This window comes from Microtus pennsylvanicus, chromosome X (assembly GCF_037038515.1).
Source record: "Microtus pennsylvanicus isolate mMicPen1 chromosome X, mMicPen1.hap1, whole genome shotgun sequence".
Taxonomy (NCBI): Eukaryota; Metazoa; Chordata; class Mammalia; order Rodentia; family Cricetidae; genus Microtus; species Microtus pennsylvanicus.
In genome coordinates, this window is record NC_134601.1 from 116531969 (window position 1) to 116556672 (window position 24704).

Consider the following 24704-nt stretch of genomic DNA (forward strand, 5'->3'; position numbering starts at 1 on the left):
ACTGAAGAAGGCAAGGAAATACCCTACTGCTTTCTGACTTGGATTAGTTAACCATATCATTGCCCCAGTTCACAGAAACAGGCATCTATGGATCTTCTTACCCATATAGGGGAGTTCAGTAGCCCACTCTAATGCAGTAGGTAATGAACTTCTAGATGCAAAAGCAATGGTGCTCAGAACATAGGTTTCTGAGCATAAAAGAGACGCAGTTTTGCTGAGTCCCAGCAGTGACTTCTAATGAGTTATTTGTTGTCCTTGCCAAAAGTTCTGTCACCACCAAGACCTAGGTGAACAGAATGGACAAAGCCTTCTACACACTGGAAAAGTAATCCTCTGGCCTTTGAAAAAATTATACACATATGAGTTATTCTCAATACATGGCTAGAAGAAAATAAATGGCTTTTTTCCTTATTTACTCTAAAGACTAGTTTAAGTGAGGATACTATGATATCAACTAAGAGGTACTGGGAAGGGAAAATGGGATAGCATTTCCTAGTGGAGTCCACTAATTTTCTGATTAGGAACATGCTAAACTGGCTAAGTCTACAACCACAACATACTTTTATAATACACAGCATGACTAGAGACTGACCAGCATAGGTCTGCTTAGAATTAAATTATACAACTGCATATGGTGAGTCTTAAAAGCATGTTTTAAAAACAGATTTAATCAAAGCATACAGCACAATACTTCTAGAATAGCCACATCACAACCACCAATAAAGAGTTTTGCTTCTAATCAGTCTGCCATATGCTAATATTTGTAAAGATCTATTAAATGACTTGAATAAATAACAAAGACATTTTCTTTCGGCAGACACAGCTGAAAGCCATGATGCCTTTGAGCAGTTGGTAAAAATCATGCCAATCTGCCAGGCTGTTGCTTGCTTCTAAATATAAGCCTCATGGCTAAGAAAGATTCCCTAAGGCTGCTAACCTAGAATTTAAGTTCTCAAACATATATAAAGTAACTCTGGTTTCCTCCCAAAGTATGCACCTTTTATCAGGTCCAAGACAATGGAAACAAACAATAGGATTGCAAGGATTTGAGAACAGTGGTAGAGGATTCTTAAAGAGAATACAATGCTGAGGAGTTCACTCCTGCAGTTAAGTAGCCTGGAAAATCCAGGGCCAGAGGCAAGTTCTGCGGAGTGGTTGGCCTGGAGTGGTCTCAGGCAGGACTTCTAAATGTTGGCACTAGTTATGGGCTGGAACACCCTCGAGGATGTCTAGCAATGTCCTAGGCCTCTACTCACTAGATGTTGGTAGCAGCCCAAGACAACCAAATGCCTCCAGACATTGTCAATTGTGCCCTGGGGGACAAAAGTGCCCTTGGCTGAGAAGGGCTGCTGGAGAGGCAGCTCACTTGAGCCTCTTGGCATGGGGCACTCCCTTCTGGTCTGGGGCTCTGGAGAGTCCTAAACTTCGGTCAAGACCAAACAAAGATCAGTTAAAGTTTACTTAGAGCTTCAGAGAAGAAAAAGAGGGTGATAGAGAAGGGAGAAGAGAAAACCAGTGGAGCCAAGGTTCTTTTCAAAAGGAGATCAGCAGTAATTTCCCAACACAAAGTACTCCATAAGCCTCCAGTTCAACCTTTGTGTCCTTTAGGATGTCAGGGCAGAGAAGAGAACATGGGTGTCATCAATTCCCCCTTCTAAAGAAAATGTGGGGGTTTGTGACTTTCAGTCAACTCCTTCCTGCCACAAATGGTATCTTTTTGAGGTCAATGAACGACCTACCAGAGGGGGAAGTGACAGTTAAAAGCTAAGAGAGGGCCTATTAGATCCGGGAAATGTTACCACCCCCATCTGGGAGCAGGAAGAGAATTAATGGGATTGTAGATTCACTTACAGCTTCTTGAGGGTCAAGGAAAAGTCAGAACAGACAAGAGCTAAGAAGAGGATAAAAGAGTTAGCTCAGAAACACTAGCTGAAAACGTAGCTATTTTCTGGCTCAAATCTGGGAATGTAGGAAAAGTAAGTATTGACTTCATCAGTTAGGATTAGTTTGCTCTAGGTAGAAGGCAATTATTCTAGCCCTTCTTTGAAGAACCATCATGAATATAAATGTTCTACAAACATCTGAGATCCCAGTGTTAGTAAAGATGACAACATGGGAAACCAGCCCCTTGGTGATGACGAGCCACTAATGCCACAGCATGGCAATGGGACCTCACCGTTCCTAAGCACACAGCACAGTGAGAAGTCTTTCCAGAGGAAACAAAATGTAGTTTCTGTTTTGCAGGAGGAAGGGGGGTGTACAAGGTACAGGGATTTAGTATGAAAAAGAAGAGTTAAATATACACCTCTTTAGTGTTACCATATCCAGGCAAAAACTGCTGAGGGTCTGCCTCACTTGGATAACCAAAGAGTTGCCTGGGAAAAGCCACAGAGCTACCCAGACAGTACTGAACTGGCAACAGAAACGAGATAGGAAAAGAACTAAAGAGCATGCAAATTGAATCAAATTGTTTCTATGATAGTACCCAGTTGAGTTTCATTTCAGTGCCTATTATACTTATCAAAATTAAGTAGAAGCACCTTAAAATGACCTCTTTATATAATCAATACACATTATAGTATTTATATAAATATGAAATATGCACACAATTTAAGCTTCAAAGAATCTAAGACCTTTATAATTGTCATAATCTTTAGTGTTATGATTCTCAGAATCTCAGGGAAGGGTTAACAGTAACTCAGCATATTTCAGTGACAGCTGACTTTATTTGGGGACTGACACGCTCAGAATTCTGGAACAAGTAGTAAATACTGAAAAGTTACCTCTTTGAGGGATGGGAATGATCTCTAAAAGTCTTATTGCTAAGAGACTACTTTCAAAACTCTATGACTATTGGTAGATGATGGTGTTGAGGTGTTGATTTCTGTCAAAGATGGTCCAGAGACAGGTGGGTATAACGCTGGCCCCAGGCCTTGATGATACTTTATACTAACTCGGGAGTTGAAAGAGATCAAATGAGGGAAGGATAAGTCCTGTTCTGATGGATGGGGTGTATGTATATACAGGTTACATGATGACCTTGTTATAAACAGTCCCAGGAAGGAAAAAAAGAATGTAGTAATTTTCTCTACATCTGGAATTGCTTCAGGAGCCTTTTAAATATATTAGAAGAGCAACAACAACAACAACAAAGCATTTAGAAGAAGAAATGCCATACACGTAGCTCATATCCCACCTGGAGGCAACAATCTCCAGGAGGGCGGACAGCATTCAGGAGCATAGAGCTGGTTTGCAAGATCCGATCCGCAGACAGCTGCCTCTTACAACCTCACAACAAGGAATGTTCACTGGCAAATCTTTGGTCTACACTCTAACACTAACGCTAAGTGGAAGAGCGCGTTCTCCGCAAAGACCCATGAACACCACTTCTGCCTATCCTCTCGTGTGCAAGTTAATGTCTCCGGAGACAAATGAGAGCCACGAGTCTAAGCACAGAAGTGAAGCTTGCTGGGATCCTTGCTGGCTTATCCAACGTTCTTCTCCGGTGGGTCTACAGAGAGATGCTGCATTCGTCTGTTACCAAGGATCATGTCTAGAGGCTACTGCTGGGGCCAAAAAGTTGAGCAAAGCTCATTCTGTTACAGTCACATGTAGCCACAATTCAACTCCCTTTATTATAAGTATAACGCTCACTTCATATCACAAATGTATAAAAATATGGCAGATAGTGTCATAATGATACTTTTTTAAATGAATATATTTATAAAACAGACAGTTATTTACCATATATATTTATATATAGAATAAAATACTCCTGATGCAATATATAAATGTTACTGTTTAGTTTTTATAGAAACTACTGTAGCTGTCCCAGTGCTTCACAATGTTCCAAACAGCTCAAAATAACTTTACAGTAAAACATAAAAGGTATGATTACAACAGTACAATATTAATTATAAATAAATGTTACAAATCCTATCAAATATGGAAGCTTAGAAAACAATTTAAGACATACAGTTCATCTGCTAACCCTTCAAAGGGATACTCCTAGATTACAATAAACTCCACATTTAGTCTAGTCAGAAAAAAATATGTGGTAAGGGCATTGGTCAACATGAATTTTCTATCCCTCAAACAGCCAGGACATACCCTGGCTTCCCCAAGTTCAACAGAGATTGCACTAAAGCTGGAATGTAACGGGGAGAAACTGGCAAGAATTTCTTCTTCCTCAATGGCACACTCTATCCATTCTCACACAAGACCTGTGGGGAGTGGCGATCCCTAAGGAACTCCCGTGGCTCTAAGATCCCTGACTAGCATTTGTGGCTGAGAGGAGCCAGATGGCCCCCCTCACACACAATATTGCACACACCTTCATAAAGCTGAAAATACTGGCTTACTACCCTGGCCCACCCTGCACCCTCCCCTCCCAACTGGCATGTCTCCCCCCCCACCCCCCATCCCAGCATAAATTACAAGGCTGTCTCTTTTAAATCATTCAGATTTGGCATTCGTGAGCGATTTGTTCTGTTATAAGGGTGCCCATTTGGCCCACCCTTGGCACCCAGTTGTTCAGAATAGGAAGGTCCCTCTGTGGCACTCCTGGTCACAGAGGACACGTGCCATCCAGGATCCATCTGACCTGGCAGCTGAAGGGCTGGCCTGCCCTTTGGTGTAGGCTCCTGCCGGATGTTGCTGCTCCCACCAGAGGCCTGGCTCAGGGGGTGAATCCGAATTTCTGAGAAGGAATTTTTGGTTTGTTGAGCTGTTAAGGGCTGGAAACGAGGATCTGAAGAAGCCGGGTGATTGGTCGATGACGAGAGATGCAACAGCTTGCGAAGGGATTTGAGTGGTTGGCTCTGAAAGAAAGATTAAGGTGAGCACAAGATTTAATTTGGAGTAGACAAGGGAGCTGGGAGGACGTGGAGTTCAGGTGCAAGATAACTAAACAGAGGAAGGAAGGGAGAAGATATGGTTGGAGGGGCGAATCCAGCTTTATCTGGTCTCTGGGTTCCCTGAAACAAGATTTTAGTCACTGCCTTTACATGAAGGCCTAGAAATCTAGAGAAAATAACTAGAGCTACTCAAAGGTAGTGCCTGAAAGTCAGGGCTCCTTTGATCTGGCTACATCCTGTCCTTACCCAGATAGAAGGAGCAACAAGAGATAGAGGCGTGCCTCTCTCCTTTTTCAGAAGACTTCCCAAATAAGTCTTCCATTTATATCTCACCAGTTTTAGGATCAAACTTAATTGTCAACTAAATGGATTTAGAATCCCTGTGGAAATCCACCTCTGGGTGTGTTTGTGAGGCTGCTTCCAAAGAGATTGAATTGAGGTGGGAAGGCCCACCCTGAATGTGGGCAGCACTATCCCACTGACAGGTGTCCTGGACTGAGTAAAAGGAGAAAGAAGACACTGGCACTCATGACTTTTTCCTGTCTGTGGATACAATGTGACCTGCTGCCGTGCCTTCCCCACTGTGATGGATTGTACCTTCAACCCGGGAAGGTATTTTGTCACAGCAATGGGAAAAGTAATTACTACAACTCAGTAGAACTTGAGCATGTAACCATATTTAGCTGCAAAGAGAATCTGGGAAAATGTATTGCTTTAAGTAGCAACGAAGCAAGTTAAAAACTGTATAGCACTTCTTATTTGTATAATGTTTGCTTTCTTTTGATACTAAATCTTCATGCAGTAAATCTACTGTACTTTTACTTTTTCATTTACATATCTTTGAAGTGGGAATGGCCACAGTTTGGGCACTAAAAATACAAAGCATTTATCTCAGTTGCTCACAGAAGGACTGCTTAGTGGACTTCCTGTGTGCAGAAGGGCTGCTGGCCAGAGGCTCCAACTCTTGATCCTCTCTGCTCCTAGCCTTTATGTAGCCTAGGCTGGCCTAGATCTCTGTACATTGTAGGGAAATGTTATTTTGAGGTGTGTCACTTTTGTTTATCTTGCATTTGTTTAACTCTGTGAAGTTTAACTCTGTGCCTGTCTGAAACAGCTGATGGTCTAATAAAGAGCTGAACGGCCAATAGTGAGGCAGGAGAGAGAAACAGGTGGGGCTGGCAGGCGGAGAGGATAAATCTGAGGAGAGATCTGGAGAAAAGAGATCTGGGAACAAGAGAGAAGGAGGAGCACTTCAGGGGTCAGTCGGTCACCGAGCCACCCAGCTACACAGCCAGACAAGGAGTAAGAGGGAAAGAAAAGGTAGACAGGAATAGAGAAAGATCAAAGCTCTGAAGCCAAAGATAGGTGGGATAAGTTAAGAAAAGCTGACAGGAAACAAGGCAAGCTAAGGCCAGGAATTCATAATGCAGAATAAGCCTCTGTGTGTGATTGATTGATTTGGGAGCTGGGTGGTGGGTCCTCCAAAAAGCCCAAAGGGTAAACACCACACTATAGTACATAGCCCAGGATACTCTCAAACTGTTCACACTCCTATTTCCAACTCCCAAGTGATGAGACTACTGGGTGGTACCATTCTGACTACTTTTTCTTTTTTTATTAAAATGATGAAACGAGTCTTTCCTAGTGAATTTTATAAAATTAGCAAGCAATCATAATAATTCAGCATCAGCTGGAGATGTGAAGTTACCAGCAAAGGGCTCCTTAGCATCATGCCCTCAGATCTTTGTGTTCCTAGTTTGAATAATCAAAAAATTAGGAAATTTGATTCTCTATGCTCCCTTACCTCCCAGAATAGATTATGCTCTAGGTACAGAATATATATGGCCAGGCAAAGAGAATGGTAGTTTTAGAGAACTCTTGTTTATAGCTCCAAGTAACAGATTATAGTGAAACAAGTCAGATCTATAATCTTGTAGGTAAGACATAAAGCCAGGTTTTGTTAGTTCCAGGACAGTTTGGGAGACACAGAAAAATGCAGGCCAAATTGCATTTAACTGGTAAAATGTTTTCCTAAGAACAAAAGAATAAAACACAAAGCCTATAAAAAGAGCCATTGCTTCTAAATCCCAAACAATTTGGTTAACTAAACATGCTAGACTTGGTCACTATGTCTATTATAGTGAATTGAAGAGATCCAATACTGAAACATTTCCAATTAGCGTAAATGTTTAAAACAGATGGTACCTGACAAAAAAATTTCAAGTTCTCCATTATGGCAGGGAACTATAACCCCGTGTTACTGTATAATATGTAATTCCTAATATAAGAATTTGACTCTTTATAAAAACCAGTTTGGAGTTCAGAAGTTAAAATGTTATTTTAAGAAAGCTTCTAGTGCCTGGTTTTCATGGCCCAATTTACATGCTAGCATCTTTAAGGTAACCTTAATCCTCTCAGAACCTTGGTTTATCTTCCTCAATAGTTCATGGCATGCCGTACTTTTTACTAAGATCTTTATGAATCTTTCTCTCCCGAGATGTGGCCTGAATGTGGGCAAGAACTATTTCTTTTTCATCTCTCCACATTGCCCCACTGCTCTCCATGTTAGATGAAAGACAGGCTAGCTCTGTTCCAGTGGAGGAAAGAATCAATGGCAGGATTCATCCTGACTTCCAGAAACCATTAAGGCTACTCGTTAGGGTCTGTTTGGGGGAGGCTCAAAATTTTTCTTCATTGCTCTTCCATCCCAGGACACACTGTGGCCTGAAAATTGGTGAGCCAGACTCACCTGGGTCTGCAGATCTGCCAGCTTCTCAGGGCGCCACTCCTTTGGTCTGCTGCTTGCAGTGCTAGAAGAATGAATGGCTTTCTGGAGAGTCAGAAGATCGGGACCATCACTGTTGGGTACCTAGAGGGAAAGATGGAGAAAGATGCAGCAAGCATCCCAATAACCCTAATTAAGATATACAACCACACCCAAGAGGTAACCCAAACTGAAAAGTAAATTAAACTGAACCAAAATTCAAAAGAGGGAGAAAAAAAACCCAAAAGGACCCAGTAAGTAAACCAAAACTCTCCAAATGTTCATGATGCAAGTGGTGCTAGTTAAATCCTGCTGCCTTCTTAATAATTTTCCCTGCATTAGGAAAAATTGGCAGATGTCATGCAGCCTGGTTAAAACCTTAACCCTTAAAGCATTCCCATGCTGTTAGTTTCAGTAGCTGTAAGAGAGAGCAGTTATAGTGGACTGGACCAGGAACTGCTGTTGGATCCTCATCCCATACTGCAGTTAGGTTATGAACCAGTTCAATAAAAAAAATTTCATGCTGGGAATATGATGCAAACTCTGTATTTGATGTTGCCAAAGAAGTCTAGGGGGGCTTGCGAGGGGAGAGAAGTGGGGAGGTATGGTTTGAATCATAGTCCCAAACTGCCCAGTAAATCTAGGTCTGGCCTTGGACACTTAGGAACTGCTAGAAATTTATGCCACAAATTTCAAATGAGCGCAATTGTTCTATTCAATGACTTTGATGGACAAAGGAGAGCTGTGCCAAATGCCAAGCAAAAGCCATGGCTCTACACCTAGTGACCAGCAAAAGCTAGAGGCAGGTAAGGAAAGAGCGAGTTATCAACTAGTACAAGCTGCTTTTTTCATGGAGCCTGCTAGCTCAATCAATTTGGTCAGTTCAGACTTGGTTTCAAAGAGACAAACTGCCAACCAAATGGTAACAAAGTCCATGTGGTGAGCCAAGGGCAAAGACATTTGGTGACTGTAAGTGTTAATCAGATTCTTTACAGGAATTAAAGGACTTCATGAATGCTGTCTGCTAACAACTGGCTAATCAGGGCATCCAAACCAGCCTTACTAGTTTGTTTAGTAGGCTTAATGCTTCAACATCTTTAATGGATGCAGAAAACCCAGACTAGATATAGATATAATATATACATATAGAATATATGTATTATATACATCCATATATCCCAGTGAATTTATGGAACTGGCTCAGGCACTTAACTAGCACAAAGAGAATATGACCCCATGAAAAGAAGACATGCTGTTGTCGTCAGTAAAACAAGTTTACTGGAGGAGTTTCAGGGCTACGATACGTAAAAACGGGTACCATGGGTGGAGTGACTACAGGAAGCTTTTTCAAAGAAGAACTATGCTTTAAATGATTCTTTGAATTAAAAAGAGGAAAGAGGGATTTCTTGATGCTTGGATTCTCCCCGTTGGTGGAGTCTGTCTGTAATATAAGATACAAATGAGCTAATTGCAAAAAGAAAAAAATAGGTAAAATAAATAGGTGCTTTAATTGAAACTACTAGGCCTTGGTAGTCCTCAAATGATTAAATAGTAACGCTCATGGAGAGACTGTCTGAGCTAGGCATCTAGAGAGATTATCTGTTACTTTTTGACTGGAAACAATAACGTAAGTTTAGGCAAGTACAAAATATTTCAGAGCCTATACCATGATTATGAACAATAGCCCAGGAATGCCTAGAGACCTTTAGGCATCTGCTTACATTATGTTTACTTAAGAATGTATTTATTATCACAAATTATTATGAAGAATTGTGTGTAATGAATTACTGATGAACTTCAGTCATTTCCTAATTGTTAGGACTTCAGGAACTAAAAGATTCTACCATATGGCTTGTTTATTACAAAAGAATATATATTTTAAGTCATTTTGAATTTCTTAGTCAATTATCTTGACTAAATATCATTTGGAAGAGGATTCCCACTGTGTGGGATACTAAGGTTAATTGAGTAGCCCTATTTCTACACTGTTAGAAATATACACCTCATTTAAAACATCTGGCACAATTCTGAATTCTGGTTTTCAAGAAAGTAACAACAGTTTAATCTTCAGGGCTAGTAAGGAGGATTAGTGGGGCACTTGGCAACCTGAGTTTGATTCCCAGAACCCACAAAAAGGTCAAAGGAGAGAGCCAACTCTACAAAATTGTCTTCTGACATCTATATACTGTGGCTCCTCTGCACCTTCCTCCCCCATATCATGCGCGCACACAAAATTCCTTTAAAAGTTCAATCTTTAAATTGACGTATCATTTCAAGTTGAGATACTAAAGAAGATACAAATTACCAAGTTGGCCAAGGCACCATATGCTCTGACGGTTTATGTAACTCCCTGGATATATGGCTATACATCCGAAGCCAGATTCCCCAAGGCAGTTTCCAGACTTGCTTGAGTCATAGGAGGCACCTTTACAACACAGAATTATTTTTGGCACCTCTTTTCTCTCTTTTTCATGCCTTGATGGTCAGATAACAAAAATATATAGAAATGCAGTAGGGTTGTCTTTTTATTGGTGTGTGTATGAAGGCATTTGTGTAAATATCTGAGTTTTCCGGCTTTAATAACAGAAACCCTGCCTAGGAGTTAACTTGGACTGCTAAGAAGGCCAGCAGTGAGCTCTCAGAGGCCGTTCACAGGGGAACCCAGTTTTAGTCCTTACAACTCACTGTGTGACTTTGGACAGGTCACCACTTGCCTGGCTCAGCGCCTACACTAGTAAACTAGATGTAGGCTACACCTAAATTTAGGATGAACATAGGATACCATGTTCGTCTGGCATCAGATTTCAATTTCTTAGAATCTTATGCAAAAGCTTCAATGACTTCAATATTTTGGTTTGCTCTACTTAGGTTTCTTTTTACTAAACTTTAGAAACTAAGAACAAGTTCCCTTTAGTTACATTTGAATGCTCATTCAAAGGAAGCAGACAGAATTCAATGCCAGGCCTCGGTGCCTGAGGTCTGGCACTCTGTGTGTACTGCTCTTTGAAAATCTGACTCTAGAACCCAAAGCCCTTACATTTTTTCTTAATTAAAATGGAGAAATATAAAAATCTTTTTGTTTGGAAAACTTAAGGCATTATGATCTGTGGAAAGCTATTCTGCAGTTAGTATAAATATTTAATAAAAAGTTTAAGTGGAGAGGATGCAAGAGAATACTAATTTTTCTATTATTCTAGCTTATCTAACCATTTAAATATTTAAAATTGAACCAATATTGAATAGTCAAGTTAGGCAAGATGTATATACTATGCTTAGCCACAGTAGGGCAAGGGCTTTAGGTTTAATGTTGGTCTAAGGCAGACAAGCATTAAAACCTAAATTTATATACAAGACGGCCTCAATTCTTCTCTCATTATTTTCTACAACTTAATCACATCACCGGACTGTAGGCATATAGTTGACAAAAACCCACAAAATTTAGACCAGTGGCCAGGAAGAAAGTGTCTTAGGGTAATACTTAGGATAGAAAACATGTTCTATAGACAATGTACAGAGTTTAAATTTGTAGCAGTTAAAACATTTTAAGCATCCCGAAGCAAAGTCAAGTCTATTTATTCATTTCTTCATCCAGTTTCAGCAACAAATGCAGTTGAGTGACATTTTAATTTGACATTTCAATCTAGGCAAGTTTCAGTAAAGAGACACAGGTACCCTTTTCCACCCCCATGAACATTTTAAAAATACCATGTAACCATTAAAACAAAGAGGTAACACACATACATACACATACACACTAAAATTGTATGCACAGGCTAAAAAGCTATAGGAAAATACTAAAATCCTCTTATTATTTATGGTAGATTTGAGCAAGATTAAGAATGATTTTTCTTTTTTCATATTTTTTTTTCCATAATGAAATCTTTTGTTGCTGTTGGTGGTGGCAGTTTGAACGGTTTTACTATGCAGCTCTGGCTACCCTGAAACTCACTATGCAGGCCAGGCTGGTCACAAACTCTCAAGAGATCTGCCTGCTTATGCCTCCTGAGCGATAGGATTAAAGGTTTGCAATACCATGCCCCAAGCCTGCTCCTGGCTTGAAGTCATTTATTTCGAATAAAATACTGACATTTAATAAGCAAGTGAAAGAATGCTTTACAAAGGTCTAGATTTTAAGGGGCCCTAAAAATATTTAGGATCGACAGATGGCTTGGCTTTTAAGAGGACTTGGCTGCTCTTCCAGAGGACCTAGGTTTGAGTCCTAGAACCCATTTGGCAGCTCAGAAAGGTCTCAAACAAAAAGCCACTTTTAACATCTTTCAAACATCTCTGAGACAAATATCCTTAGTATGAGTTACATACTTTTCTACTATTAAGTAAAGAAGACATTGTTAGTTAGCACTAAGCTATCACTTCTCATTTTGATGATGGCTTGAAGGGACTCAGAAGCATTTAGTTTATCATAGGCAAAAGTCAATGAAGCCTATGTGAACAGGCCATTCTGATTAGGCAATTTTCTTCTTTCACAGAATGAGAGTAAATCTTGTGTGAAGTAAAGCTAAGACCCAAATCCAAATCATTGAACATGGCTAACTCAATGTCACTTGGTTGTGAGGGTATCATAAAATGAAGAGAAGCAGGCTTCTTTTGAGTGAACTGCTCCTACTGTTCTCCTGGAGGCTTGTTTCCCCCTCCCCCACTTTCTCTTGTCACCAGCTGTCTTAGAAATTTCACTCATGTGCTCCCAAACACTGAGGAGTACAGGGCAGTACAGCTGGCCCATTGTTCAGACGCTCCTCGGGATCTCAGGTGCAGCCTGTCTCCCAGGGCCCTCAGAAGTGCAACACCTTCTCTTACTAAAGCAAGCCCTGAAATTGCATCTCTATGACCAGATAGTCCACAATCTGGGAAAGGATAAGGGATGATGGCTATTTGTGAATTTCACAATTTCAATGTAAACTCAAAATCATTTCCTAGGTTTTTACAAATCTTTATGCTCCCAGAGAAAAACAAATCCCATGTCTCCATAATTTTGGAAGCATTTTCTCATCCCAATTAAGTTTTTTCTACTCCTGGAGATTCTGCCGAATCTAGAAAAGGCTTTAGGAGAGGACAGTAGTGTAGGACTTCCGAAAGAGGTATCTATAACACAGTCACATTCAGAAATGAAGTCGGATTGTTCCATGTAGAGGGTACAATATCTCCACAGAAAAAATACAGAAATCCATGTCATATATGGAAAATAGTCATGTACTTACTGTTTGAGATTTCTTCTTTTTCTTTTTCATTGACCTGAAAAAACCTTGCTTCTCCTTTTCTTTGAGCTGGTCAGAATGACTAATATTTTCAGGGCTTTTCCTAAATGAGAAGACATTTTTATCATATAGATCTCTAAATCACATTCTCTTGCCAATGTGTGACAAACATAATAACGGCTGAAAATGTGTGATACCAGATTCAATCAGCCATGAAAAATGGAGCCCACAGGTAAAGGTCCTTAAAATGCACAGGAGGAACTGAATCTAATCAGCATGGGGAAAGGCTGTTCTTTGGCACAGGCTTGATCACACTAGCAATTTGAGCGCTATTACAAATGATCTGGAACTGCACCGTGGGACCATTTTCCTGCTGCTGGAAGTTTCTGAATTAGAGAGTCTGGAAATGCACGGCTTAGAGGATGCCTTCTCTGTAACCCTCCAAGGGAAAGAACAGAAACATTTCCAATACCTTCAATTTTCTATTTACCTTTCAAAAACAAGCTCAACAAGTTTATTATTAGTAGCTTGCCAAGTTACTAAACATAAAAAAAAATCAATGCTGCTATAGAAACATTATAAACAGAAGTAAAATTTGCCCTGAACTGGAAAATTCCTATTTATTTATTAAACCTTTAATCTATTACACCTAAATAAAAAAAAAGTACTCAAGGGAAAAATGTAGGCACAATGAATGCTCTAACACAGTATATCAAAGGTGGGGAGCCCTTCTACCTGAAAATGTTGATGTTAAGGTTGATACCACCAATAACACCTAGGTGTTCTAATAAAAATAGAAGACACTCAAAATAGGAAAGAAGGCAGGTGTAGTGGCATATGCCTGTCACCCCAGCACTCAGGAGACTGACACAGAGCAAGTGAGCTAAAGGCCAGCCAGGCTCTCTGCCAAGACTGACCCTGGAACAAAAACTCACTTTTCAAAAAAAAAAATCCCAAAAGGGGAGGGAAAAAAAAAGGAGAAAAAGAGGGGCAGTGGCTTGTGGGGGGGGGCACAGAGAACATCCTGACTTTTGGCTTATGCTCTTTAAAAAGCAACTCGACTGGTATTATTCTTTTACAAAATCTCGCATATTTACATATTCCCTGAAAGAGTGGGAGAATTCTTAAAAGTGACAGTTAATTTCTATTCATGGTTTCAGAGTACCTAACAGTGATGAAGTGATTCTAATGTCTAAGAGAATATGAGCAAAGCAGCATCCAGCTTATTTTATTAAAATATGTAAGCCAGAAAACTTCTAAATTAACCATTACTGGTTGCATGGCAGAAAGCACAATGAAGCTATTAAAAATAAATCACATCTTCAAAGAATATTCACTGACATGAAAGAATATTTAAACTACAACATTAAGCAAAAATATAATGATTTCAAGCTTTCTACATCAGATAAGTCCAACTACATTATAATATAAGCTATTCACGCACACTTTCAATATTATTTATTTAATTTTTAAAGATGTATTTATTTTACGTGCTTGAGTGTTTATTCTGTGTGTATGTATGCGTATTATTTCTATGCCTGGAGCCCACGGAGGTGAGAAGAGGGTATAAGGTTCCCTGGAACTGGGGTTGTGGATGGTTGTGAGACACCATTTGAACTAAACCTGGATCCTTTACAGGAACAATGAGTGCTCTTAACTCCTGAGCCATCCCTCCAATCCCTAAATGCACTTTTGAAAAAGCAGGGAGAAATTACGATAGCAATCTTGGCTGGAGCTGTGGCTCAGTAGAACAGCGCATATACTACATTCACAGAGCCCTGGGTTCCATTGCAAGCGCTGGGGAACAAAAATAGGCTCGGCCTCATGGCATATGCTTGTATTCCTAATTATGACTAAGGTGGGAGGATTACCTTAGCGCATGTGCTTGAGAACAGTGGGTAACAAAGCGAGGTTCCCCCTTCTCAAAAAAGACCCCCCCAATTCTTAAAAAGCTCTATCTATGTAATAAAATTATTGAACATCTTTTTAATTTCTGAGAACAAATACATACTATAGGTCATCAACAAAGTGTTACACAGCACAGACTATTTTAGGGTTGGGAATATAGCTCAATTGGTGCTGACATTGCTCAGTTGGTGGAATGTGCACCTAGCATGCCCTGTGTTTGACCCCAGAATCACAAAAACCAGACATGATGGCACACACCTGGAGTCCGGGCACCCAGCAGCACCCCAGGTGTTCTTGAAATCCACTAGAACTTGCGACTGTAAGCGCCACTTAATAAATTCCAAGTTCTGAAGCACAAGTTCTGTGATTTAATCCAGCAAGACTCTAACTACTTTGGGAACGCAGAACAGGGCATTTATCATTTTGAAAGGCAGGAGGTTTAGATGTGGTTGCATGGGTGTGGATGGGATGGTGGAAAGTTACAGGTTCTATAGATGCAGTTGCGGGATGGCTGGGGAAAATACTCTCTTCATGAATGCAATCTCAGGAGGGCAAACTGGCATTAGGGCAGAATTTTAGTGCTAACAGAAAAGAAGGCTGGAGATGCCACTCTTAGGAGGAAGCAGAATTCTGCCTGGGGAGACAAAAGTCTAGCCAGGAGGAAGCAGAGAATAATATGCAAGTGAGTGGCTGGAGAAGTGAGGATGAGAAGAGGAAGGGGGCAGGAAAACAGAATTTGCACTTTGGCACCCAGAGTTGGTTCTGGGAAACAGAATAGAAGACCCTCCCCAGGGTCTTTAAGCACTGGATAAACTACGGTCTGGGCGGGGCAGGAGGAATGATGAGCTAATTATTTCAAGCTGAAGCAGAGCAGGTGGTAGGGCTGAAATCTAGGCAGGGAAAGCTTCTCGGGGGTCAAAAGAAAAAGGGAAATAAATCACCCAAGACAAAAGCTAGGATTGAACTGGGTGGTGGTGGCACACGCCTTTAATCCCAGCACTCGGGAGGTAGAGGCGGGCGGATCTCTGTGAGTTTGAGGCCAGCATGGTCTACAAGAGCTAGTTCCAGGACAGGCTCCAAGACTACAGAGAAACCTTGTCTTGAAAAACAAAACAAAACAAAAAAGGTAGGATTGGAGCCTGAGTATGTTTGCATCACAACAGACAGAAGAAACTGAGCCTGAGCATAGAAGGGGAGACACAAAAAAAACACAATACAGAACGACACAGAAACATACACAGAAAACCCAAAGAGAAAAGCCTGAGAGAGGAAGAGCAGGGATGAGAGAGCAGCTATGGAAAACAGGCACGTGGGAAGCTGTGTGTGCACAAAGGAAGGAGCCTTGAACAAGCAGCACTGCGCCAACTAGTCGAGAGTATGGCAACCATTGCCCTATCTGGATTTGTGGCCCCTATAACTTCCCAGTACAGTGGGCAGCTTTGGGGGTCACATGAATTTCAGAGAGGGAAGCTTCGAGAAGAATTATAGATTCAGTGACTGAGCTCATCCCTTGGAGAGCAGCTCTGATCAAAACAGTATGGCTATGGGGTTGAGGGAGGACACACGCCAAAGGATGGCCAGGTAGGGGCTTACACAAAACTGTGACTCATATGTCATCGAGCCCAAGAACTAGTCTCATTAAGGGAGTCAAGATGAATGAGAGCTGTTCAAAGAATCATTGTAATCAAGGAATGAAGGAATTGAAACCAAGACTGACTTAGAGTTCATCACCATTTACTGAGCACTTATTAGGTAACAGAGACAGAAATCAATCAAGGAGCTGACCTCTCACTCAAACTGCTCCCAGACTCAGGGTGCAGAGCGGAGGGGATGAGACAGTAGGGTCTTTGGACTTTAGTATAATCCCTCTGGAGCAGCATGGAGAGTGAGTGGAAGTGGGGAGGCATTGCTCTTGTGTGACACAAGAAAGTCAGTGAAAGAGTCTACGAGAAAAATCTAAGATAGACTGACAAGCTATAAAGGACACAAGATAGCCGTAACCCTGTAAAACAAAGCCTGTCATTCAAGTGAGCTTCACAGTTCTGCACTAGTAGGACTTCGAATGAACTTAGTTAAAGTACCAATTTTTAGCCCCATTTTGATGGCAGTTTTTCTAACCTGTTCACATACTTATTATTTATTTATAGTAAAGTCAATGACATTCATTTTATAAGCATGTACTCTAAATGGATACCTAAGATGCACAGCATTTCTGCAGGTCTGTGAAATAAGAAAACGCACCCACTTTTGCCCCGTAGCTATGGCTTGTGATCCCTCTCCTTTCTGCACGCTGTGTTGTTAGCTAGAACCACATCTCATCCTAACGACCTCGGCACTAGCGGCTAAAACTGGGCAGAAGGAGGAATAAATAGCTTCCAAGTGAGGACTGAAGTGGCATCCTATTAGTAAAGATGATGCATCTGGCTGTGTTAAGTCTATTTTTCTTGTTCTGAGATATTTTGGCTTATCTCCCATTTCTTAAGTGGGTTCAAGACAACTGAGATGACCAGAATAACAGCTCTGGGTGTTAAACTACAATATCTATTTATTGCTTTTAAGTATGACATAGTACCTTGATCTTTCCATTGCAGAACATATGTACGCTGTACAAATATTCTCTTCCCAGAAGAAATTTAAAGCAGTACCATCATGGAAACAGACTGGCCTGAGGTTATGTGATAATTTAAGAACAGAATTTTACCATGTTTCTCTGTGATAATTTAAGAACAGAATTTTACCATGTTTTTCTAATAAGTCTTTCATGTTTGTGTTATCAACGGCATAGTTCTCTAAGATATAAAGAATATGGCAAACCAAAGAGATCTTGGTTAAGAAAAAAATTAAGATGAGTCAAGCTTAATTAAAGATTTGATCATGGTAGATGTGATGCATGAAGGAGACAAGCCATAGAAACATTATCAGGAGGAGTGTAGAGCCACTTCATAGCTGGGAGTTCTGGAACTTTACTGAACCATAGAATAGTAATATTAGAGTAAGGATGACTTGATGACATCTTAGCTAAAGATGAGCATCACAACTGTACTTCTGATTCTTTTCAAAAACAATTCCATACGCACACACACACACACACACACATATGTATATATATACATACACATATATATGTGGTGTAGGAGGTCCTTCTGTTTAGGTGTTGCTTTCATTGGTTGAATAAAGAAACTGCCTTAGCCTAGTTGATAGGACAGAACTTAGGTAGGCAGAGTAGACAGAACTGAATGCTGAGAAGAAGGGCAGAGTGGTAGATGCCATGGTTCTCTTGCCTGAGACGGACACTGGTTAGAATCTTGCTAAGCCACAGTCACATGGTGATACACATTAATGCAGATGGGTTACTAATATGTAAGAGTTAGCCAATAAGAAGTTAGAGCTAATGGGTCAGGCAGTGTTTAAATGAATACAGTTTCTCTGTGATTATTTCAGGTGTAAGCTAGTCGGGCAGCCAGGACAAACAAAGGAACCCCTCCTCGTGCAACATATATGCACACACACATACATACACAGCTAAAGTTCTATTCAGACATGGTTATCATACACTAGGCCCTGCATTCAAGTCCCCACAACCAAACAAAATCAAACCCCTAAAACATACACACACAGAACCGAGAAACACCGCATTGCTAACAAGGCCTACCCTACTTTTGGATCACGTTTTTTGGAGAGGGAGGGCATTGAGATAGAATCTCACTACATAGGTCAGGCTAGCTTTAAACTGTCAGTCCTCCTGTCTCAGCTTCCCAGGCTGAGAAGGCCAATACCACCATGCCACATCAGCCCATACTTTCATTTAATTTTTATCTGACTAGACTAATTTTAAAGGACTATGCTAGTCTCTAACTGATACTGCTTTAGATTGCTACCACTTTATTATGCAACAACCAAGGAAAACCAGCTCCCTCTGTGCATCTGCGTTCTGACACTTCAGATACCATTCTCAGTGCTTGTCCAAGGCACACCTTAAAACTAACAAAAGCTATACCTGTTTGCTTATGTTTTCTACACACTAGGGAGCAAAACCCACTCACAAAGAGGCATGGACGTTTATGAGCATAGTTAGAAGCCAGACAGCCAACAAACCATGGAAAGATTAGATGACATTAAGTCTAATAACCATAACTACTAACATAATGATCCCTTACAGTGTCAGGCACTGTTTTAGGTGCCTTTTTTATACACATAAATTTTTATATCACTTAATTATTATCATCATTCTATGCAGGAAGTGCTAGTACCCTGTGTCCCTGATCCAGGTTACAGGTGTTGAACACCAGGTATGTTCTGTAACTTTCAAGCTTCAGTGTGTATGGAGTGGGACCAGCCCCTACCTCAGAAAGGGCAACTATGACCACTGAGACAATGCACACAGAGAGCTAGCTATGTAAACTGACAGTACCAAGTTCACTGTCAATAAAAGGAGGAGTATGATCAAAGACCTATCTGATAATTACGGCTTTTCTTTTACATGCTATTTAATAGAAATTTTGAACTTGAAAAAAATTACAACCCTCCCAACAGATCATGTTTTCCTTATTCTTAACAAAGGAAGGCCTAGTGGGAAGAAGAACATTAAAAAGTTTATCCTGTATGTCTTTGAATTCCCAAATCTACAATTAGTACAAAAAGAGTAAGAACAAACCAAAACACTCACCATGGATCAAATCCTGGTTGTCTTTTTGAATGATTGGTACCAGAACTGCTGTCAGATGGCAAAGAAGAAACTCGGGTGGACACATTATTTTCATGGAAAGAATTGTCTGGTCGTGGAGAGGGCACTGAATAAAGAAGAAAAAAAAAGTTACTGAAGTGCTTTCCTGCTCGCAGTAGTTCCAGTGCTATTCCACCGCATTTTCTTTCACACAAACAAAGTCAAAGTCCTTAACTGCCTTTCCAGAACTTGTTTCCTGAGGGTGGCGGTGGTCCAGACACATTTCCCTCCTCAACTCCTTACATGGTAACCTGCAGGGCTCAGTTATAAGGATTTCCAAACAGAAACCTGGGCTGTCAGCTGATGTACTGCAGATCATTTGAGGACATTTAAAAAAAATGAGACATTATTTAAAGTATGGTTATTGTAGCCACCCCACACCATGGTTTTTGACATTCTTTGAAGTTGAATCTTTCTTATTACAGATCCAACTATGAGAAATCTATTCTTTTTTTTTTTATTCTGTGAGACAGAGTTTGTTTGTCTAGCCCTGTCTGTCTTGGAACTCACTCTGTAGACCAGACTGGCCTCAAACTCACAGAGATCCACCTGTCTCTGCCTCCCGAGTGAGGGATTAAGGAAATGCATGTGCCACCATTACTCAGCCTGCAAAATCTATTCTTAACCCAGTATCATCCTTAACAATATGTGTACTGGGACACACAAATTACAGTTTAAGCCATGACAATGCAATGGTGTGCTGCTTAGATCTTTAATTTTAAGAAAATTTGGCCATTTTCACAAAACTACTAATGTTCTATACATTTTCATGTAAAAATGAACAGAAATATAAACTATAATACACTGAGTAGTTTTTGCTTTGGGGAGAGCAGTAACCATGTTTTTGTCAATTTCTAAAGTTGGCTGTTCTGTAAATTTCACCACAAAATTAATATATGCACAATGGATATCAAGATCAGTGATACCAAATAAGGAGTGCTGTATGTAATTACAGTACTCGAGGCTGAGGCAGGAGGACTGACATGAGTTCAAGGCCAGACTAGGTTACACTGAGTGCTAGGCCATCTTGACTGGGCTACAATATGGGATGTTGTCTCAAAACAACAACAATATATATGTGTATATATATGGTGAATTACATACATGTATTATAGTTTTTTAGGTAAATAGTATGATTCCTTATTGCTTTTTCAGACATTATTACTGTTATTTTACTCACCTTCTTCTATATTTATTTCAACTCTCTCTCCTTAAAGAGGCTCCCTTTTCCATTTCCCTGATCAAGATCACTTATATCCTGTCATTCCCTTCTCTACTGCTCCCCAATCCCCTATCTTGACAATGATTTCATTTTAATTTCCTGATTGCTGACTAGAGCGCAGAGATCTGCGAGCTGGAGATGACCTAAATGCCCCCTCCCTGATGACTAGCTTTCATGGTACCAGAAGGTGTCATCCAAGTTTCCAAAGGCGAGAAACACTAACAGCCCTACTGTAGTGGTTTGAATAAGAATGGCTCATAAATTTGAATGCTTGGTCTCCAGGAAGTGATACTATTAGGAGGTGAGGCCTTGGAGTTAGGTATGGCTTTGTTGGAGGAAGTATGTCACTGGGTAATGGACTTTGAAGTTTTTAGATGCTCAAACCAGGCCCATTTTTCTCTATTCCTGCTGCCTACAGATCTGAATGTAGAACTCTCATGCTACCATGCTTCACACCATGATGACAATGGACTAAACCTCCGAACTGTAAACAAGCTCCAATTAAATGTTTTCCTTTATGAAAGTTGCTGTGGTCATGGTGTCTCTACACAGTAATAAAATCCTACGATAGTTACCCAGCTATGCCTATGAACCACATCAACAACCAGCATGGCACAATAACCCCAAGGATGCATAGTGGTATGGATACCTTGCCAGTAACCAACAGCTCTCTAGTTACACTGAAGAATGACTCAACAAGAGGGAAACCATAGCTGACACTAAAATTTCTAGCTAACTACTCAGTGCTAGTGAAGCCATGGTTATTGGAGATTATTTACTAAATCATTACAACCCCTAACAACAATCTATAAACATTTGTTTTTATAACCATAGATCAGTGCGGTCTTTACCCCTTATCAAAGAAACTTCTCTTTGCAATAGATGGAGACCACTAAGAAAACCACAACCAAAAATCAAAATACAGAGTTGTGAAGTGTGATCTTAATGACTATATCTATAATATACTCCTGAACCCGATGCTTTGGAAATACTGTGGAAGAGAGAGTGAGATTTTAAAAGGCATAGAATTAGGAAATTTGCTGGTTCCTAGGAACATATGAAGCTATACCCCTAAAGTCTCACCAATGTGCCCAAACATGAGTTGAGCAATGACAACATCAAAGGACATAACAAAGTGGACAAGAAAAAGTCCAGGAGGACTCAACCTTACACAAAGAACTATAGGCAACTGAGAAAAGCTAGGAGCAAGAGAGGTGCCAAAAGGTCAGTTGTATGAAAACATATGTACAAGCAACATTATACAGACTGAGCAGGTTTCATTTATGAATATATGTGTATATATACATACATATATGCAGACAATAAAATTAGTGGAAAAAAGATCATAAACTTGAATGAGAACAAGGTGGAACATATGGGAGGAATTGGAAGGAGGAAAGAGAAGGGAGAAATGTAATTATAATCTCAAAATTTAAAATTAAAACAACAAAAGTGACACCATTTCATTTACCTCTGGATAAGAAAGAATGAATCTATTCTAGAAACATCTGTCTAGATAGATCTGGAAATATCTGTCATTTTTTGAACTACTATTTTTCTCTAGGACTTCCCAGTATCATTGAAATAACAGGTGTTTCCAGGTGTTTCATTTAGTTGAAACTTTCCCTTCTATTTCTGAACTTCTACAAATTAAAATGTTCTATTTGCTAAATCTCCAAGTAGATTACAAGAGAAATAAAGGAGGTGTTTTCCCCATATTAACCAATTCAATCCCTTTATAACCAAAATAGTATTTTCCAGAAGTCAAAGTCTAATTCATTGATTCAAAACTCTATTTCCATTTTATTTTAAAGTATTTCCTGTACTGGGCATGATAGCACACACCTATAATTCCAGCACTTGAAACATAGAGAGAGAAGTCAGCTAGAGGCCAACCTGGTCTACATTGTTAGACCCTCGCCCACAAAGAAGGCTATTTTCTCTAATCATCTGTAGAAACAACAAAGTATGGGACATTTTATAAGAAAAAAATTTACACTGAAGATATTCTTACAAGACAAAATTTTTTTAATTAACTTTAATCTGAATTAAAAGTTTAGCCTTATAAGAGTATAAAGTCGTCATGGAATAGGGCAGTCATTAAGAAGCATATTTGATGCCTTGTGCTTTTCCAAAGGTAGAGATGGGAGGGACCATAGTAGCCCAATCATTCAATACACATGTATTCCCGAGTAACACTTCTGTGTATTCATTCAGCTCAGATTCCTAATTTTAATAACCAAACAACTGTCTGTGTCCCCTGACCCTAATTTCTGAACTTCCCCAGCTCTTTATATAAAACAACAGAAGGAGCAGGAAGTCAGGGAATGTAGACTTAAAAGTCAAAGCTGTGGTGAGTCTTGCAGGCTTTGAACAGCTGAGCCTCCTGTCCATTTCTCCACCAAGGCATCGGGATTCTCAAATATTTACTACATTATCATCACATGGTTACACCCCAAAGGGGTTGCCTTTTTCTATTAACTGTCTCCTAAATACACAGCACCTCGAAAACATGTCTTAGCCATCTGTTCAACAACAAAGTATAGTTTTAAAGCTATGTAAATATTCTTAAATTCTGTTCTTTAAATCAATTAATAAATATTTATGAAACTGTGTAAGGTAGTCCATGCCTCCGGCTTTCCTTTCCTGCTCCCCTCCATCTGGGGATCAAACCCAGGGCTTCACACACACTAGGCAAGCACTCAATCACTGATTCCCAACCCCACCTTGAGAGTCCAGAATATTCGAGAGGTTCAAAATCTTGCAGAGAAACACAGAAAACAAGTACGATGTGGTTTGCATTGTATCGCAGACATAGACAAGGGGCCATGGTTGAACAGAGAAGAAATACTTCTGGAGTAGGGACAGGGAAGCCTGTCACAGTGGAAGGGATCTTAAAGAAACTAGAAAGAACAACTGGCTCCAGTAAGACAGTAGTGTGTTTCAGGGCATGAGAAATCCAGGTGTGACTGGGAACTTGTGTGTGGAGGTAGATGGGTGGCAGCTAGAGGGGACAACAAGGATGTGACCATAAACCGCCTGGAATGTCATCTCCGGAAATTGAGATTTTACTTTGCTATCAATAGAAGCTAAGGTATTGGGACACAGATTTGGGGTAGTGAGGGCAAGGGGTGCCTGATCTATTTCTTTCTCCTGTACTGCCATTATCTGACTGCTCTATAGAATTATTACACTTACTGGTGATTTCTTTTATAAAAGTGAGAATGAGGGTAGATAATTTTTCTCTGTTTTATCTACTAACATGTTCTAGGCATGTTCAAATTTCTGGCATTACAGTATCACATTGTCATCTATAAAATTTACACTATCACATTGTTGTCTATAAAATTTACACTCTAGAAATGCACCATCAAATTATTTTTAAAGATTTCAAACTGGGTATATGTTGGCATACACCTTTACACGCAACATTCAGGAGCAGAGACAAGCACATCTCTTTGAGTGTAAAGCCAGTCTGGTCTACATATATAGTTCTAGGCTAATCCAGGTCTACAAAGTAGTAGCCTGAGATTGATCCCAGGACCTACATGGTGAAAAAAAACCTGAGTTCTACAAGTTGTCCTCTGACCTCTGACCTCCACAGTTATACCATGGCATAAGTGCCCCCAGTCACAAAATAAATACATGTAATTTAAAAAATTCTCCTGTATTGTGTAAGTTTAGAGCTTTAGTGCTGAGCTGTATTCATCACTATCATCTACATGTAGCCACACTATGCAGATGGGTGGCCAAATTGTGCTGGGCACAAAGGGACATGGGTAAATGTCACATGAATGAATTGGTCTGGTCAATATCTTCTCAGAAGGATCATTCTGAGAACTGTTTGAATGGCTGCATGGAGACAGAGACTAGTCAGGGGCTCAGACAGAAGAGACAAGGGACTGAATGAAGATGGTAAGACCAGTAACAAAGAGATCTGGTTAGATGGTGGCAACATAGGCAAGATTGCTGTTGGTCTGGCTGGGTGGCGGTGGTGGCTCACACCTTTAGCCTTTAA

The 24704-nt window shown here is 40.2% G+C and overlaps 1 protein-coding gene across 2 annotated transcripts in view; it reads right to left on the bottom strand.

Annotated features, from left to right (window-relative positions):
* Positions 1 to 3611: 3611 nt before the first annotated feature.
* Cdkl5 (cyclin dependent kinase like 5) overlaps positions 3612 to 24704 on the bottom strand; it is a 193629-nt gene continuing 172536 nt past the window's right edge. The window contains exons 15-19 of one of the 2 annotated variants that reach the window (XM_075958717.1): positions 19408 to 19531; positions 12837 to 12936; positions 8939 to 9061; positions 7606 to 7725; positions 4428 to 4820 (exon numbers count right to left, since the gene is read on the bottom strand). In XM_075958717.1, coding sequence (XP_075814832.1) covers positions 4434 to 4820; positions 7606 to 7725; positions 8939 to 9061; positions 12837 to 12936; positions 19408 to 19531 — 854 coding nt within the window. In that variant the 3' untranslated portion in view covers positions 4428 to 4433. Of the gene's footprint in view, positions 4821 to 7605; positions 7726 to 8938; positions 9062 to 12836; positions 12937 to 19407; positions 19532 to 24704 lie in introns of both variants that reach the window. The other variant, XM_075958718.1, reaches the window with a different exon arrangement.